The 19,355-nt window shown below is 47.2% G+C and overlaps 1 protein-coding gene across 1 annotated transcript in view; it reads right to left on the bottom strand.

Moving 5' to 3' along the window:
* FGD6 (FYVE, RhoGEF and PH domain containing 6) overlaps positions 1–19,355 on the bottom strand; it is a 225,393-nt gene that overhangs the window by 12,626 nt on the left and 193,412 nt on the right. The window contains exons 16-19 of the mRNA XM_063927602.1: positions 8,384–8,527; positions 5,328–5,427; positions 3,625–3,743; positions 2,526–2,654 (exon numbers count right to left, since the gene is read on the bottom strand). Coding sequence (XP_063783672.1) covers positions 2,526–2,654; positions 3,625–3,743; positions 5,328–5,427; positions 8,384–8,527 — 492 coding nt within the window. The remainder of the gene's footprint in view (positions 1–2,525; positions 2,655–3,624; positions 3,744–5,327; positions 5,428–8,383; positions 8,528–19,355) is intronic.

Below are 19,355 nucleotides of genomic sequence, written 5' to 3'. Positions count from 1 at the left end.
GTGAGCCCACTGTGCGCTGAAATGTTTGAGGCGACCCCCCACCGCCCCTGAGTCTGCTTGTAAGGTCCCAGCGTCATTCTGACGCCTTTGTAGAAGCCGGGGAGGGCTTCTGCTCCTGGGAAGGAGCTGCTTGTTGCAGTCTCTTACCCTTTCCTTTGCCTCGGGGCAAATATGAATGTCCTTTTGCTCGTTTGTTCGTTTGGAATCCGCATCACCTGACCACTGGCGCGTCCATAAACTTCTTCTGGCAGATATGGACATCGCACTTACTCTTGATGCCAGAGTGCAAATATCTCTCTGTGCATCTCGCATATAAAGAAATGCATCCTTTAACTGCTCTATAGTCAGTAAAATACTGTCCCTATACAGGGTATCAATATTTTCAGACAGTGACTCCGACCAAGCCACGCCAGCACTGCACATCCAGGCTGAGGCGATTGCTGGTCTCAGTATAACACCCGTATGTGTGTATATACTTTTTAATGTATTCTCCAGCCTCCTATCAGCTGGATCCTTGAGGGCGGCCGTATCAGGAGACGGTAACGCCACTTGCTTTGATAAGCGTGTGAGCGCCTTATCCACCCTAGGAGGTGTTTCCCAGCGCGCCCTAACCTCTGGCGGGACAGGGTATAATGCCAATAACTTCTTTGAAATTAGCAGTTTTCTATCTGGGGTAACCCACGCTTCATCACACACTTCATTCAGTTCCTCTGATTCAGGAAAAACTATCGGTAGTTTTTTCACACCCCACATAATACCCCTTTTTGTGGTACTTGCGTATCAGAGATATGCAAAGCCTCCTTCATTGCCGTGATCATATAACGTGTGGCCCTACTGGAAAATACGTTTGTTTCTTCACCGTCGACACTGGATTCAGTGTCAGTGTCTGGGTCTGTGTCGACCGACTGAGGTAAAGGGCGTTTTACAGCCCCTGACGGTGTCTGAGATGCCTGGACAGGTACTAACTGGTTTGCCGGCTGTCTCATGTCGTCAACCGACTTTTGTAGCGTGCTGACACTATCCCGTAATTCCATAAACAAAGCCATCCATTCTGGTGTCGACTCCCTAGGGGGTGACATCACCATTACAGGCAATTGCTCCGCCTCCACGCCAACATCGTCCTCATACATGTCGACACACACGTACCGACACACAGCAGACACACAGGGAATGCTCTGATAGAAGACAGGACCCCACTAGCCCTTTGGGGAGACAGAGGGAGAGTTTGCCAGCACACACCCAAGCGCTATAAATATATATAGGGACAACCTTAATAAGTGTGTTCCCTTTATAGCAGCTCAAATATTATAAATATCGCCAATAAGTGCCCCCCCTCTCTGTTTTTACCCTGTTTCTGTAGTGCAGTGCAGGGGAGAGTCCTGGGAGCCTTCCTCGCAGCGGAGCTGGGCAGGAAAATGGCGCTGTGTGCTGAGGAGAATAGGCCCCACCCCCTTTTCGGCGGGCTTCTTCTCCCGGTTTTTTTGGAACCTGGCAGGGGTTAAATACATCCATATAGCCCCAGGGGCTATATGTGATATATTTTAGCCAGAATAGGTATATTACATTGCTGCCCAGGGCGCCCCCCCCAGCGCCCTGCACCCTCAGTGACCGCTGGTGTGAAGTGTGCGGAGAGCAATGGCGCACAGCTGCAGTGCTGTGCGCTACCTCATGAAGACTGAGACGTCTTCTGCCGCCGGTTTCTGGACCTCTTCTCCATTCGGCATCTGCAAGGGGGTCGGCGGCGCGGCTCCGGTGACCCATCCAGGCTGTACCTGTGATCGTCCCTCTGGAGCTAGTGTCCAGTAGCCTAAGAAGCAAATCCATCCTGCACGCAGGTGAGTTCACTTCTTCTCCCCTAAGTCCCTCGTTGCAGTGAGCCTGTTGCCAGCAGGACTCACTGAAAATAAAAAACCTAACAAACTTTTTCTAAGCAGCTCTTTAGGAGAGCCACCTAGATTGCACCCTGCTCGGACGGGCACAAAAACCTAACTGAGGCTTGGAGGAGGGTCATAGGGGGAGGAGCCAGTACACACCACCTAGTGGTCAAACTTTTAAATTTTGTGCCCTGTCTCCTGCGGAGCCGCTTTCCCCATGGTCCTGACGGAGTCCCAGCATCCACTAGGACGTCAGAGAAAGGTGCACACGCAGGTCTTGTGGTAAATTTAACAAAATGAGATGCAGTTAATTTGCGGATGTTGGGATCCCGGTGGTCAGGATACAGACGCCGGAATCCCAACAGTCGACAATGCAGACAGCTGGAATTCTGGTGCACAGGGGTTATTCCCACTCGTAGGACCAAATAGGTAGAAATACACTTTCTGTGTATAAAGCTTTTATTTAAGTCTCAATGTAAATATAAAATGTGAGCAAAACTAACCTATTGGTAATAACTTCTATATACACATTACTCTTATATATGGACTACTTATATTTTAGCTAGTGTTTCCTTTGTAAATGGCCTGATTTGCTGATTTACCTAAATCAGTGGTGATAGAACAGAACGCACAGTACTGATAGCAACTTACCTCGCTAGCAGCATATGTGTATAGGACTTTGTTGTTTATCACAAACCACAGCTGTTTCCAGGGCTTTCTGCTGCCCTTTGATCTATTTAAATAACCGCTCATCGAGGAGTCTTCTGTGCTGGCTGACACCTAGAACAAATATCCCAAAATATAAGTACCTGGAACTCTCATGCTATATAATGGCTATATGAAGAGCACCGCAAAGAGTTTCAGTATGTGCAGTACTTGCTGTAAGCGGCTCCCTGCAAAATTCAGTTTACGTTTTAAATACAGTACTTCTATAACACAAGGAAGGTATGAGAACCTTTCTTTTTTTCAGTATGGCTGAATCACTGTAGTGTGAAATATGTCACACATAGTATGCATATTATATCATATACAACTGTCCAAAGCATTAAAAACATCACTTGTGCTAAATGTCTAATTAAAGAGCCTAGCCTGAGTGCCTGAGCCCACAGGGTGCTTCAGTCAGCTGTTTTTCCCAGGAATATACCAATTCTTTACATTTCTCAGTTATTGTTGTTTGCGTGAGATAAATGAAGGAGCAGGGAAAACACCTGCATACAGCACGGCTAGATAAAATATTTTCTAGATGGCAATAGTCCAATAAAAAAAAAATGAGTAACAGATCAGGAATGACTAGCACTATTCATCCTGCCTGATATATGCTGTATAATAAATAGTAAATGTATTGTCACAGTAGCCCACACTGATAATACTGTACTACATTCACAGGGTGGTATATATGTGACCGGCGGTCGGGAGACCGACAGTCACATGACCTCCTCTCCACCATCCCGACCGCTCACTATCCCGATGGTCGGCATGCCGACCAACAGGGACTATTCCACTCGTGGGTGTCCACGACACCCATAGAGTGGGAATAGAACCCGTGGCGACCGCAGGTCGCCACCGAGCCCGCAGCGTGGCGAGCGCAGCGAGCCCGCAAGAGGCTTGCTGCACTCGTCCCTCCCTGCCGGGATCCCGGCGTCGGTAAGCTGACCGGCGGTCTGACCGCCGGTCGGCCGTACTACACCCCATTCACAAGGTAGATGAATAAAAAAATGAGGACTGCAAATAACAGCAAAAATGAACTTACTTTAAGAGCTGCTGGTATTTTCTTGTGCTTCCTCCCAGAAGGAATACTGTGAAGCACTGAAGAGAGAGCACTGGAAGGAGACTTTGCAGGTGAGCTTGTCTTGGCCATGCACTGGCTATCTGTTCAGAAAAAGAGAATATTTGATAGCTTATCATTCCTGAGGTGCCAGTGCAAGTAAAAGCGTCAAGAATAAATATTTTTTCAATTAAATGGATCTCACAATATTCAAATAATCAAATATAAAAAAATAAGGAAATCTGATCTGGGCACAGCACACATTTTTGAATAGCAGTTACAGGTATTAGGTTATCATGGCAGATTTAATAAGCTGAGCTTTTTCAAAGCCATCGATGATCGGCAACTTAGACCGATGTATGTCAAAGGGCAAGAGTACTTAATTCTAAACAAGTATTTGTGTACTGCATGTAAAAGTGTCATATCACTGACAGCATGAGCACCTCATTAGGGTTTATCCAGGTACAGATGGGCACCTGTAGCTGAATTTTAGCTCTTATCACTAGAACTACCCTGGGGGACATCATGGACCTCTTTTTGGTCTTTCGTGCATTACTCCGTTATAAACACATGGTGATAAAATATTTAATTTTAAAAGTGCCTATACTGTAGCATATTACTGCTGCATTCACTATAGCCCAACACATGGTATTTGTTATAATGGTTTTAATCATCTCTAATGTGAAAGGACTGAAATAATAGCCTGTGGACACCAGAGATTATTCGTTTTAGATGTGGATATGAGTCAGGCAGGTGTATATCAAATGGCTTTCTGAAACAAGTCGGATCACTAGTGTTCTCTCTATGGCTGCATCCTTGTGTTTTTGTATAATTGGCTCTAGTACCATGGCCCTCATTCCGAGTTGATCGCTCGCTGCTGTTTTTCGCAGCAAAGCGATCAGGCAAAAAATCGGCTATTCTGCGCATGCGTATGGGCCGCAGGGCGCACGTGCCAAGTAATTTCACACAAGACTAAGCAATTTTACACAGGGGTGTGCAACGCTTTTCAGTCGCTCTGCTGATCGGTGAGTGATTAACATGAAGTGGGTGTTTCTGGGCGGAAACTGACCGTTTTCCGGGAGTGTGCTAAAAAACGCAGGCGTGTCAGGCTAAAATGCAGGAGTGGCTGAAGAAACGGGTGAGTGGCTGGCCGAACGCAGGGCGTGTTTGTGACATCAAACCAGGAACTAAACAGTCTGCAGTGATCGCAATCTAGGAGTAGGTCTGGAGATACTCAGAAACTGCAGGAAAAGATTTTCGAGCAATTCTGCTAATCTTTCGTTCGCACTTCTGCTAAGCTAAGATACACTCCCAGAGGGTGGTGGCTTAGCGTTTGCACTGCTGCTAAAATCAGCTAGCGAGCAACTCGGAATAAGGGCCCATGCCTCTTGTTAAACAATAGTAAATACCAGTGAAAGATGAACCTGTAAGTTTCATTAATAAGACTTACACTCCATACATTCCATATTACTTAAAACATTCATTAATTAGAATTTTAACCTGATACTATAAATGGCAGACAATACAAGTTTACTTTAGCTTGTGCAAATGTATCCAGCAGCTATAGATCAGTCTTTCATTTAAGAAACCAGCCATAACAGATACAGAGCATTTTGTAAGTAAGATAAGAGGAATAATTCCATGCTAAATAGCCACTGACGCAGTAGGTAGGACACCCAGGTAAGTACCTTTTTGGAGTTCCTGAAAGCAGTGGTCACACACTCGTGCTAAATGGTTCTTCATATATTCCAGGCTGTGCTTGTTTGTTGAACAGGCCTGACAGATAATCTAAAATCCAAATATATATAACCAGTCAATAAGACATGTTTTAAAGATATCCTTGTTATCAGAAACTAAAAAGCAGAAAGTTAAATAATACGAACCAAAATTGGTGGGGACAATTACAGTAAATTTAGTCACATGCAAAGATGACCTAATATTTTAAAGTAATTAATCTATCTGGACCTATTATTTTCTATTGTTAACTATAGAATTTGTCATTACCAGTGTTTTAGATCACAAATCTCCATTTTTCATTGTTTTAGTTACAAGCAGCAAATAGATCTCATCAAGATGGAGGCATTTGATATGCCAGCTGTCGGGATCCCGGCACACACCATACCGACGCCGGAATCCCGGCAACCGGCATACCGACAACTACTCTCCCTCTTGAGGTGTCCACGACACCCCTGGAAGGAGAATAAATAGCCACCTGCCCGCAGCATGGTGAGCGCAGCATGCCCGCAAGGTGATGTTTTGCGCTCACCCCGCTGCCTGCATGCCGGCGGTCGGGATCCCAGCGCCGGTATGCTGGCCGCCGGGATCCCAAGCGCCAGCATAACATACTACACCCCATCAAGACAGAGGCCTATCCATAATGAATTATAACATATTACAGATTCATACACCAAGCAAGGTGGCTTTATGCTGCATACAACCAATATCCCACCACTGGTGCACGCAGGGGGGCTTTCTGAGTAACCATAAACCCCCGTGAACGGAGTTTTTTGGGGGTGTGGACAGAAACACAAAGTTATGATGACAGTGACTGCGGCATGCTGCTCCTTAGATCAGATTGAGAGCTCTGCTTATCAGAGCTATCTGTGCTTTGCAGAAACTCCGCAGTGGCGGTCAGGCATTTGGAAGATGCAAGAGCTATGAACACTCGGCAGTGACGAGGAGCTGCGGAACCTCGGCAGTGGGCAATCTGCAGCGGTGGAGGAAGGCACCAGCAGCGGTTGGAGATGCAGTGTGTGTACTGTATGTATTGTTATGTATGTGAGTACTCTCTCTCCATCTCTCATGTAAGCTGTGGCAGTGTTCAATTGCTGACCTTGAAAAGTCCTGCAAGTGCTAACAGGTATATGGGTATATTGTATAATTGCTAATTGTGGAGGACACGTTATTTACAGGTCATTAGAGTATTACGGAGTGCTGGACTTTGTGCCATATATTCGGTATGCGTGACCGTCGGTCAGGTACAGAAGCCGGGATCCCGGGATGTAGATGCCCGGCAAGGGGGGCAAGCACAACAAGCCCCTTGCAGACTCGCTGCGGGCTCGGTAGCGCCCACGGGTTCTATTCCCACTCTATGAGTGTCGTGGGTGGCCAGGATGCCGTTACTGGTATACTGACGGCCAGCCGCCGGGAAATCATACTGAACCCCAAGTGAGATATGTTTTCTCCCTCTGGGACTGCAAATCCAAGCTGCGATTAACAAAGAGCGTGTTTCCAGTGGGAAGCCACTCCCTGCCTTATCGTCAGCCCTTCCTGGCTACTAGGGCACTGCTGTCAATGCAGTTCCTAGATGCCAGTGTTTGTGCATACATGGTCCCACCACCGATTGTGCACAGGCACTGATCCATTGTGCAGGTGCGGGCTGGCTTGTGGCTGTTTCCTTCGGTATCCGGTCGATGGATCGGCACCCGCTTGTTCGACAACGCTAACATCGACCACGCAACATAGACAACACCTACATCGACAGTGATCGAACATCGACAAACACAAGATCGACATCACACCAACATCGACACACATTACATCGACAAACCCCGAACATCGACAATACGTATATTCGGCAAACAATACATCGACACAAAAGATGATCCATCACGCACAACAGCGAAACAACGTAAGGTCGACAAACAAATCATCGACATGTAATTGTTCGACAAACAAATACATCGACCTACAGAAGATCGACAAACCATAGACCAACAATACCTAGATCGACATGTAATTGTGCGACAAACAAATACAACGACTTACTGAAGATCGACAAACCATAGACCGACAAGTAATTGTTCGACAAATACATCGACTTACTGAAGATCGACAAACCATAGACCGACAAGTAATTGTTCGACAAACAAATACATCGACTTACTGAAGATCGACAAACCATAGACCGACAAGTAATTGTTCGACAAACAAATACATCGACTTACTGAAGATCGACAAACCAGAGACCGACACTACAGTTAATATATCGACATATAAATAGGCCAAGTATAGAAAAACACTCTACAGCGCTATCCCTGCCTAGCCCTTACATCCACCACCTACACAATACCCTGACCTGCTGCACATCTGCAACGCTGACATCCTCCCCCCCTGCTGTTCCCCACGATACCCGTGCAAAGTTAGATGCCGCCGCCATCCCCCCTAGTCACCCCGCTGCCCGTCTACATTTACTCGCCTAGCTATACACCCCACTGCCTTACGCACTCCATGTTTCCCCGTGGCACTACAAGTAACACAACGCCCTGGCACTGCTCACCACTCTGGTAGCACAGTCACACCCTTCAAGAAACACCCCACCCATGTCTGCCAGCACACCTGGGCACCCTGCTGCACATCTGATACCCGTGCAAAGTTAGACGCCGCCTCCATCCCCCCTAGTCACCCCGCTGCCCGTCTACATTTACACGCCTAGCTATACACCCCACTGCCTTACGCGCTCCATGTTTCCCCGTGGCACTACAAGTAACACAACGCCCTGTCACTGCTCCCCGCTCTGGTAGCACAGTCACACCCTTCAAGAAACACCCCACCCGTTTCCTTCTCCCCTATATACTAGTGCAATTCAGGCAGCACGCTCAGCAACAGCCCCCCTCACCCTAGCAGTTATGAGCCTCTGCTGGTCACAGCTCCTTTTTCTGCAAACTCATTATTATAAATGTTCTGTGTTTTCCATTATAATGTTTACAATGCATCACAGCAGCACACCGTAATGGTGACGCACCTTTCCACATGCTCGACAGTGGTGTCTTCTCCAGGTTAGGGTGAATTCACTAGTGCAGACCATGCACATGGTGGCTCTGCCATCAGGGATCCAAATTGGTGCCTTTGACCCAAGGCTATTATCTCCCTCTTCTTCAAGATCATTCTGAACAAAGAATCATTTGTAAAAATATTTAAGTCTATAAAGCTATACATATGTATCTTATGTAAAGACTATGTATAAATAGAGATAGTCAATACATTTTATTGTTGTTCATTTTTCCACTGTATCATGCTTGAAAAGCAATGTTTAGATTTAGCAGCGGGCAGCATGCAACAAGATTGTGCAAATGTAAAAACAAAAGTACTTCTGGCTGCCTAGCAAATTGTGTCACAGTCTGTAGTACACAATGAAAGGTATTGTGAGTGTTCCAACTGCCATCTTTTCAAACTGATTTGATACTTGCTGGCTGAAATATTCAGCACACAAGTAGGCAGGTTACAAATGAGTAGAATGTATAGTTACATATATAGATTAAGGGATCTACATATTTTTAGAGAAAAATGTAGTGCACACAACCCATACCATTACTGAGAAAACAAAGCACACACATTCACCAGACATACAGTAGAAGCACACACAGTATATGCTAATTGGTCAGGCATATACAGTGCACAGACACAATGCACATCTTGATTGTCCTGTTAAAGGTATACTGGTGACCACACTGACAAAATATGTACACACACACACACCACATATCCTTATTTGCCACACACGCACACACACATTATTGTATCATGCAAAAATCATGTATGGATGGCGTTATGGTTAGCATTTCTGCATCACAGCACTGAGGTTATGCGTTTGATTCCCATCATTGCCCTAACTGTGTGGAGTCTGTATATTCTCCCCGTACTTGCATGGGTTTCCTCCCACATTCCAAAAATATACTGGTAGGTTAATTGGCTCCAAACAAAAATCAGCCTGTGACATGCCAGGTAGTTGTTGATTGGCTGGTACTTTATCTCCGTGCACTTTATCTCCATCGAAGGCTTAGTAAATAGACCCCATAGACTGTAAGCTCCACTGGGGCAGAGACCAATGTGAATGGACAAATATTCTCTGTAAAGCGCTGTGGAATGTGTGCGCACTATATAAATAACTGGTAATAAATATACCCTTGCCTCACTGCAAACTGCAATGCAAATAATACAATATATCACTGATCACACACATACACACAATATACCCAGGATCCGGCCAGAACTACTCGGAATGCTGACACCAGCATCCCGAATAGGGTCACCAGCCCAGAACCGAAATTCCGACTGCCGAACATTTGCCGGGCTGCAGGAGAAGTTAGCCGTGGGGATGGAGGGGGTGAGATTAGGTTTAGGCTGCGGCCTTGGAGTGGGGTTAGGTTTAAGCTGTGGGGGAGGGGGGGGGGTGGCGGGGGTTGAGTGTTAGGTTCTGCAACTGCAGTTTGAAAAATGTTTGCTCAGCCGTAAGAAGCATCCACAGTACAATATAGTTGTAGAAATGTATTCTATGTAAACACATTGCTGAAATATGCACCTTTTTTCTGTTGCATTTAGATTAAATGCAACAAAAAAGATTTTACACCTACCGGTAAATCTATTTCTCGTAGTCCGTAGAGGATGCTGGGACTCCGTAAGGACCATGGGGTATAGACGGGCTCCGCAGGAGACATGGGCACTTTAAGAAAGACTTTGACTCTGGGTGTGCACTGGCTCCTCCCTCTATGCCCCTCCTCCAGACCTCAGTTAGAGAAACTGTGCCCAGAGGAGATGGACAGTACGAGGAAAGGATTCTAATTAATCCAAGGGCAAGATTCATACCAGCCACACCAATCACACCGTATAACTTGTGATAAACTACCCAGTTAACAGTATGAACAAACAACATAGTCCCAGTCCAAACCAATGAAACTATAACATAACCCTTATTAAAGCAATAACTATATACAAGTCTTGCAGGAGAAGTCCGCACTTGGGACGGGCGCCCAGCATCCTCTACGGACTACGAGAAATAGATTTACCGGTAGGTGTAAAATCTTATTTTCTCTAACGTCCTAGAGGATGCTGGGACTCCGTAAGGACCATGGGGATTATACCAAAGCTCCCAAACGGGCGGGAGAGTGCGGATGACTCTGCAGCACTGATTGAGCAAACAGAAGGTCCTCCTCAGCCAGGGTATCAAACTTATAGAACTTTGCAAAGGTGTTTGAACCCGACCAAGTCACTGCTCGGCACAACTGTAAAGCCGAGACCCCTCGGGCAGCCGCCCAAGAAGAGCCCACCTTCCTAGTGGAATGGGCCTTAACCGATTTTGGTAACGGCAATCCTGCCGTAGAATGCGCCTGCTGAATCGTGTTACAGATAGAGATGAGCGGGTTCGGTTTCTCTGAATCCGAACCCGCCCGAACTTCATGTTTTTTTTTCACGGGTCCGAGCGACTCGGATCTTCCCGCCTTGCTCGGTTAACCCGAGCGCGCCCGAACGTCATCATGACGCTGTCGGATTCTCGCGAGGCTCGGATTCTATCGCGAGACTCGGATTCTATATAAGGAGCCGCGCGTCGCCGCCATTTTCACACGTGCATTGAGATTGATAGGGAGAGGACGTGGCTGGCGTCCTCTCCATTTAGATTAGGGTTGAGAGAGAGAGAGAGAGATTGACCTGAGGCTGTGATACTGTAGAAGAGAGTGCAGAGTTTAGTGACTGACGACCACAGTGACCACCAGACAGTGCAGTTGTTTGTTTTATTTAATATATCCGTTCTCTGCCTGAAAAAAACGATACACACAGTGACTCAGTCACATACCATATCTGTGTGCACTGCTCAGCCCAGTGTGCTGCATCAATGTATATATATATCTGACTGTGCTCAGCTCACACAGCTTATAATTGTGGGGGAGACTGGGGAGCACTGCAGTGCCAGTTATAGGTTATAGCAGGAGCCAGGAGTACATAATATTATATTAAAATTAAACAGTGCACACTTTTGCTGCAGGAGTGCCACTGCCAGTGTGACTAGTGACCAGTGACCTGACCACCAGTATATATAATATTAGTAGTATACTATCTCTTTATCAACCAGTCTATATTAGCAGCAGACACAGTACAGTGCGGTAGTTCACGGCTGTGGCTACCTCTGTGTCGGCACTCGGCAGCCCGTCCATAATTGTATATACCACCTAACCGTGGTTTTTTTTTCTTTCTTTATAGTCATACTAGTTACGAGTATACTATCTCTTTATCAACCAGTCTATATTAGCAGCAGACACAGTACAGTGCGGTAGTTCACGGCTGTGGCTACCTCTGTGTCGGCACTCGGCAGCCCGTCCATAATTGTATATACCACCTAACCGTGGTTTTTTTTTCTTTCTTTATACATACATACTAGTTACGAGTATACTATCTCTTTATCAACCAGTCTATATTAGCAGCAGACACAGTACAGTGCGGTAGTTCACGGCTGTGGCTACCTCTGTGTCGGCACTCGGCAGCCCGTCCATAATTGTATATACCACCTAACCGTGGTTTTTTTTTCTTTCTTTATACATACATACTAGTTACGAGTATACTATCTCTTTATCAACCAGTCTATATTAGCAGCAGACACAGTACAGTGCGGTAGTTCACGGCTGTGGCTACCTCTGTGTCGGCACTCGGCAGCCCGTCCATAATTGTATATACCACCTAACCGTGGTTTTTTTTTCTTTCTTTATACATACATACTAGTTACGAGTATACTATCTCTTTATCAACCAGTCTATATTAGCAGCAGACACAGTACAGTGCGGTAGTTCACGGCTGTGGCTACCTCTGTGTCGGCACTCGGCAGCTCGTCCATAATTGTATATACCACCTAACCGTGGTTTTTTTTTCTTTCTTTATACATACATACTAGTTACGAGTATACTATCTCTTTATCAACCAGTCTATATTAGCAGCAGACACAGTACAGTGCGGTAGTTCACGGCTGTGGCTACCTCTGTGTCGGCACTCGGCAGCCCGTCCATAATTGTATATACCACCTAACCGTGTTTTTTTTTTTCTTTCTTTATACATACATACTAGTTACGAGTATACTATCTCTTTATCAACCAGTCTATATATTAGCAGCAGACACAGTACAGTGCGGTAGTTCATGGCTGTGGCTACCTCTGTGTCGGCACTCGGCAGCCCGTCCATAATTGTATATACCACCTAACCGTGGTTTTTTTTTCTTTCTTTATACATACATACTAGTTACGAGTATACTATCTCTTTATGAACCAGTCTATATATTAGCAGCAGACACAGTACAGTGCGGTAGTTCACGGCTGTGGCTACCTCTGTGTCGGCACTCGGCAGCCCGTCCATAATTGTATATACCACCTAACCGTGGGTTTTTTTTCTTTCTTTATACATACATACTAGTTACGAGTATACTATCTCTTTATCAACCAGTCTATATATTAGCAGCAGACACAGTACAGTGCGGTAGTTCACGGCTGTGGCTACCTCTGTGTCGGCACTCGGCAGCCCGTCCATAATTGTATACTAGTATCCAATCCATCCATCTCCATTGTTTACCTGAGGTGCCTTTTAGTTGTGCCTATCAAAATATGGAGAACAAAAATGTTGAGGTTCCAAAATTAGGGAAAGATCAAGATCCACTTCCACCTCGTGCTGAAGCTGCTGCCACTAGTCATGGCCGAGACGATGAAATGCCAGCAACGTCGTCTGCCAAGGCCGATGCCCAATGTCATAGTACAGAGCATGTCAAATCCAAAACACCAAATATCAGTAAAAAAAGGACTCCAAAACCTAAAATAAAATTGTCGTCGGAGAAGCGTAAACTTGCCAATATGCCATTTACCACACGGAGTGGCAAGGAACGGCTGAGGCCCTGGCCTATGTTCATGGCTAGTGGTTCAGCTTCACATGAGGATGGAAGCACTCAGCCTCTCGCTAGAAAAATGAAAAGACTAAAGCTGGCAAAAGCAGTAGCACCGCAAAGAACTGTGCGTTCTTCGAAATCCCAAATCCACAAGGAGAGTCCGACTCCAATTGTGTCGGTTGCGATGCCTGACCTTCCCAACACTGGACGTGAAGAGCATGCGCCTTCCACCATTTGCACGCCCCCTGCAAGTGATGGAAGGAGCACCCGCAGTCCAGTTCCTGATAGTCAGATTGAAGATGTCAGTGTTGAAGTACACCAGGATGAGGAGGATATGGGTGTTGCTGGCGCTGGGGAGGAAATTGACCAGGAGGATTCTGATGGTGAGGTGGTTTGTTTAAGTCAGGCACCCGGGGAGACACCTGTTGTCCGTGGTAGGAATATGGCCGTTGACATGCCTGGTGAAAATACCAAAAAAATCAGCTCTTCGGTGTGGAAGTATTTCACCAGAAATGCGGACAACAGGTGTCAAGCCGTGTGTTCCCTTTGTCAAGCTGTAATAAGTAGGGGTAAGGACGTTAACCACCTCGGAACATCCTCCCTTATACGTCACCTGCAGCGCATTCATAATAAGTCAGTGACAAGTTCAAAAACTTTGGGTGACAGCGGAAGCAGTCCACTGACCAGTAAATCCCTTCCTCTTGTAACCAAGCTCACGCAAACCACCCCACCAACTCCCTCAGTGTCAATTTCCTCCTTCCCCAGGAATGCCAATAGTCCTGCAGGCAATGTCACTGGCAATTCTGACGAGTCCTCTCCTGCCTGGGATTTCTCCGATGCATCCTTGCGTGTAACGCCTACTGCTGCTGGCGCTGCTGTTGTTGCTGCTGGGAGTCGATGGTCATCCCAGAGGGGAAGTCGTAAGCCCACTTGTACTACTTCCAGTAAGCAATTGACTGTTCAACAGTCCTTTGCGAGGAAGATGAAATATCACAGCAGTCATCCTGCTGCAAAGCGGATAACTGAGGCCTTGACAACTATGTTGGTGTTAGACGTGCGTCCGGTATCCGCCGTTAGTTCACAGGGAACTAGACAATTTATTGAGGCAGTGTGCCCCCGTTACCAAATACCATCTAGGTTCCACTTCTCTAGGCAGGCGATACCGAGAATGTACACGGACGTCAGAAAAAGACTCGCCAGTGTCCTAAAAAATGCAGTTGTACCCAATGTCCACTTAACCACGGACATGTGGACAAGTGGAGCAGGGCAGACTGAGGACTATATGACTGTGACAGCCCACTGGGTAGATGTATGGACTCCCGCCGCAAGAACAGCAGCGGCGGCACCAGTAGCAGCATCTCGCAAACGCCAACTCTTTCCTAGGCAGGCTACGCTTTGTATCACCGCTTTCCAGAATACGCACACAGCTGAAAACCTCTTACGGCAACTGAGGAAGATCATCGCGGAATGGCTTACCCCAATTGGACTCTCCTGTGGATTTGTGGCATCGGACAACGCCAGCAATATTGTGTGTGCATTAAATATGGGCAAATTCCAGCACGTCCCATGTTTTGCACATACCTTGAATTTGGTGGTGCAGAATTTTTAAAAAAACGACAGGGGCGTGCAAGAGATGCTGTCGGTGGCCAGAAGAATTGCGGGACACTTTCGGCGTACAGGCACCACGTACAGAAGACTGGAGCACCACCAAAAACTACTGAACCTGCCCTGCCATCATCTGAAGCAAGAAGTGGTAACGAGGTGGAATTCAACCCTCTATATGCTTCAGAGGTTGGAGGAGCAGCAAAAGGCCATTCAAGCCTATACAATTGAGCACGATATAGTAGGTGGAATGCACCTGTCTCAAGCGCAGTGGAGAATGATTTCAACGTTGTGCAAGGTTCTGATGCCCTTTGAACTTGCCACACGTGAAGTCAGTTCAGACACTGCCAGCCTGAGTCGGGTCATTCCCCTCATCAGGCTTTTGCAGAAGAAGCTGGAGACATTGAAGGAGGAGCTAACACGGAGCGATTCCGCTAGGCATGTGGGACTTGTGGATGGAGCCCTTAATTCGCTTAACAAGGATTCACGGGTGGTCAATCTGTTGAAATCAGAGCACTACATTTTGGCCACCGTGCTCGATCCTAGATTTAAAGCCTACCTTGGATCTCTCTTTCCGGCAGACACAAGTCTGCTGGGGTTGAAAGACCTGCTGGTGACAAAATTGTCAAGTCAAGCGGAACGCGACCTGTCAACATCTCCTCCTTCACATTCTCCCGCAACTGGGGGTGCGAGGAAAAGGCTCAGAATTCCGAGCCCACCCGCTGGCGGTGATGCAGGGCAGTCTGGAGCGACTGCTGATGCTGACATCTGGTCCGGACTGAAGGACCTGACAACGATTACGGACATGTCGTCTACTGTCACTGCATATGATTCTCTCAACATTGATAGAATGGTGGAGGATTATATGAGTGACCGCATCCAAGTAGGCACGTCACACAGTCCGTACTTATACTGGCAGGAAAAAGAGGCAATTTGGAGGCCCTTGCACAAACTGGCTTTATTCTACCTAAGTTGCCCTCCCACAAGTGTGTACTCCGAAAGAGTGTTTAGTGCCGCCGCTCACCTTGTCAGCAATCGGCGTACGAGGTTACATCCAGAAAATGTGGAGAAGATGATGTTCATTAAAATGAATTATAATCAATTCCTCCGCGGAGACATTGACCAGCAGCAATTGCCTCCACAAAGTACACAGGGAGCTGAGATGGTGGATTCCAGTGGGGACGAATTGATAATCTGTGAGGAGGGGGATGTACACGGTGATATATCGGAGGGTGATGATGAGGTGGACATCTTGCCTCTGTAGAGCCAGTTTGTGCAAGGAGAGATTAATTGCTTCTTTTTTGGGGGGGGGTCCAAACCAACCCGTCATATCAGTCACAGTCGTGTGGCAGACCCTGTCACTGAAATGATGGGTTGGTTAAAGTGTGCATGTCCTGTTTTGTTTATACAACATAAGGGTGGGTGGGAGGGCCCAAGGACAATTCCATCTTGCACCTCTTTTTTCTTTTCTTTTTCTTTGCATCATGTGCTGATTGGGGAGGGTTTTTTGGAAGGGACATCCTGCGTGACACTGCAGTGCCACTCCTAAATGGGCCCGGTGTTTGTGTCGGCCACTAGGGTCGCTAATCTTACTCACACAGTCAGCTACCTCATTGCGCCTCTTTTTTTCTTTGCGTCATGTGCTGTTTGGGGAGGGTTTTTTGGAAGGGACATCCTGCGTGACACTGCAGTGCCACTCCTAGATGGGCCCGGTGTTTGTGTCGGCCACTAGGGTCGCTAATCTTACTCACACAGCTACCTCATTGCGCCTCTTTTTTTCTTTGCGTCATGTGCTGTTTGGGGAGGGTTTTTTGGAAGGGACATCCTGCGTGACACTGCAGTGCCACTCCTAGATGGGCCCGGTGTTTGTGTCGGCCACTAGGGTCGCTAATCTTACTCACACAGCTACCTCATTGCGCCTCTTTTTTTCTTTGCGTCATGTGCTGTTTGGGGAGGGTTTTTTGGAAGGGCCATCCTGCGTGACACTGCAGTGCCACTCCTAGATGGGCCCGGTGTTTGTGTCGGCCACTAGGGTCGCTAATCTTACTCACACAGCTACCTCATTGCGCCTCTTTTTTTCTTTGCGTCATGTGCTGTTTGGGGAGGGTTTTTTGGAAGGGACATCCTGCGTGACACTGCAGTGCCACTCCTAGATGGGCCCGGTGTTTGTGTCGGCCACTAGGGTCGCTTATCTTACTCACACAGCGACCTCGGTGCAAATTTTAGGACTAAAAATAATATTGTGAGGTGTGAGGTATTCAGAATAGACTGAAAATGAGTGTAAATTATGGTTTTTGAGGTTAATAATACTTTGGGATCAAAATGACCCCCAAATTCTATGATTTAAGCTGTTTTTTAGTGTTTTTTGAAAAAAACACCCGAATCCAAAACACACCCGAATCCGACAAAAAAAATTCGGTGAGGTTTTGCCAAAACGCGTTCGAACCCAAAACACGGCCGCGGAACCGAACCCAAAACCAAAACACAAAACCCGAAAAATTTCAGGCGCTCATCTCTAGTTACAGATCCAGCGAGCAATAGTCTGCTTAGAAGCCGAAGGCCAACCTTGTTGGCTGCATACAGGACAAACAGTGCTTCTGTCTTCCTGACCCTAGCTGTTCTGGCCACATAAATCTTCAAAGCCCTGACCACATCCAAGGACTCGGAATCCTCCAAGTCACAGGCATAACAATAGGTTGGTTCATATGAAAAGATGAGACCACCTTAGGAAGGAACTGAGGACGAGTCCTCAATTCCGCCCTATCCACATGAAAAACCAGATAGGGGCTTTTATGTGACAAAGCCGCTAGTTCCGTAACTCGCATTGCTGAAGCTAAGGCTAACAACATGACCACCTTCCAAGTGAGGTACTTCAACTCCACCGTGTTGAGAGGTTCAAACCAATGTGACTTAAGGAAACTTAACACCACATTAAGGTCCCAAGGCGCCACCAGAGGCACAAACGGGGGCTGAATATGCAGTACTCCCTTTACAAAAGTCTGTACTTCAGGAAGAGAAGCCAAAAAATTTTTTGAAAGAAAATGGATAAGGCCGAAATTTGAACCCTTATGGACCCTAATTTTAGGCCCAAATTCACTCGTCTGAAGGAAGTGAAGGAGACGGCCCAAATGGAACTCCTCCGTAGGAGAATTCCTGGCCTCACACCAAGAAACATATTTTCTCCATATGCGGTGATAATGTTTCGATGTCACGTCCTTCCTAGCCTTGATCAGGGTAGGAATGACCTCATCCGGAATACCTTTTTACGCTAGGATCCGGCGTTCAACCGCCATGCCGTCAAACGCAGCCGCGGTAAGTCTTGGAACAGACAGGGCCCTTGTTGCAGCAGGTCCTGCTGTAGAGGAAGAGGCCACGGATCTTTTGTGAGCAACTCCTGCAGATCTGGATACCAAGTCCTTCGTGGCCAATCCGGAGCCACGAGGATTGCTCTCACTCCTCTTTGTCTTATTATTCTCAACACCTTGGGTATGAGAGGAAGAGGAGGAAACACATAGACCGACCTGAACACCCAAGGTGTCACCAGGGCATCTACCGCTACCGCCTGAGGATCTCTTGATCTGGTGCAATACCGCTTTAACTTTTTGTTGAGACGGGACGCCATCATGTCTATTTGGGGCAGTCCCCACTGACCCACGATCTTTGCGAAGACTTCCTGATGAAGTCCCCACTCTCCCGGATGCAGGTCGTGTCTGCTGAGGAAGTCCGCTTCCCAGTTGTCCACTCCCGGAATGAACACTGCTGACAGTGCGCTTACATGACCTTCCGCCGAGCGAAGAATTCTGGTGGCTTCTGCCATTGCCACCCTGCTCCTTGTGCCGCCTTGGCGGTTTACATGAGCTACTGCTGTGACATTGTCCGACTGAATCAGGACTGGCTTGTCGCGAAGCAATGCCTCCGCTTGACGTAGGGCGTTGTATATGGCCCTCAATTCCAGGACGTTGATGTGAAGACTTGACCAGAGACCTTGAAAATTTCTTCCCAGTGTGACTGCTCCCCAACCTCGGAGGCTTGCGTCCGTGGTCACCAGGATCCAGTCCTGAATGCCGAACCTGCGGCCCTCTAGGAGGTGAGCACTGTGCAGCCACCACAGGAGAGATACCCTGGCTCTGGGAGACAGAACAATCCTTTGATGCATTTGTAGATGAGACCCGGACCACTTGTCCAGTAGGTCCCATTGAAAAGTCCTCGCATGGAACCTGCTGAAGGGGATGGCCTCGTAAGACGCCACCATCTTCCCCAGGACACGTGTGCAGTGATGCACTGGAACCGTCCTTGGCTTTAATAGGTTCTTGACCAGAGCCATGAGCTCCTGAACCTTTTCCATCGGAAGAAAAACCTTTTTCTGGTCTGTGTCAGGAATCAGGCCCAAAAAGGTCAGGCGCGTTGTAGGAACCAGCTGCGACTTCGGAATATTGAGAATCCAGCCGTGTTGCTGTAACGTCCTCAAAGACAGTGAAAC

Source organism: Pseudophryne corroboree, chromosome 6, assembly GCF_028390025.1.
Source record: "Pseudophryne corroboree isolate aPseCor3 chromosome 6, aPseCor3.hap2, whole genome shotgun sequence".
In the NCBI taxonomy this organism is placed as follows: Eukaryota; Metazoa; Chordata; class Amphibia; order Anura; family Myobatrachidae; genus Pseudophryne; species Pseudophryne corroboree.
This window is presented reverse-complemented; position numbering and strand designations above follow the sequence as displayed.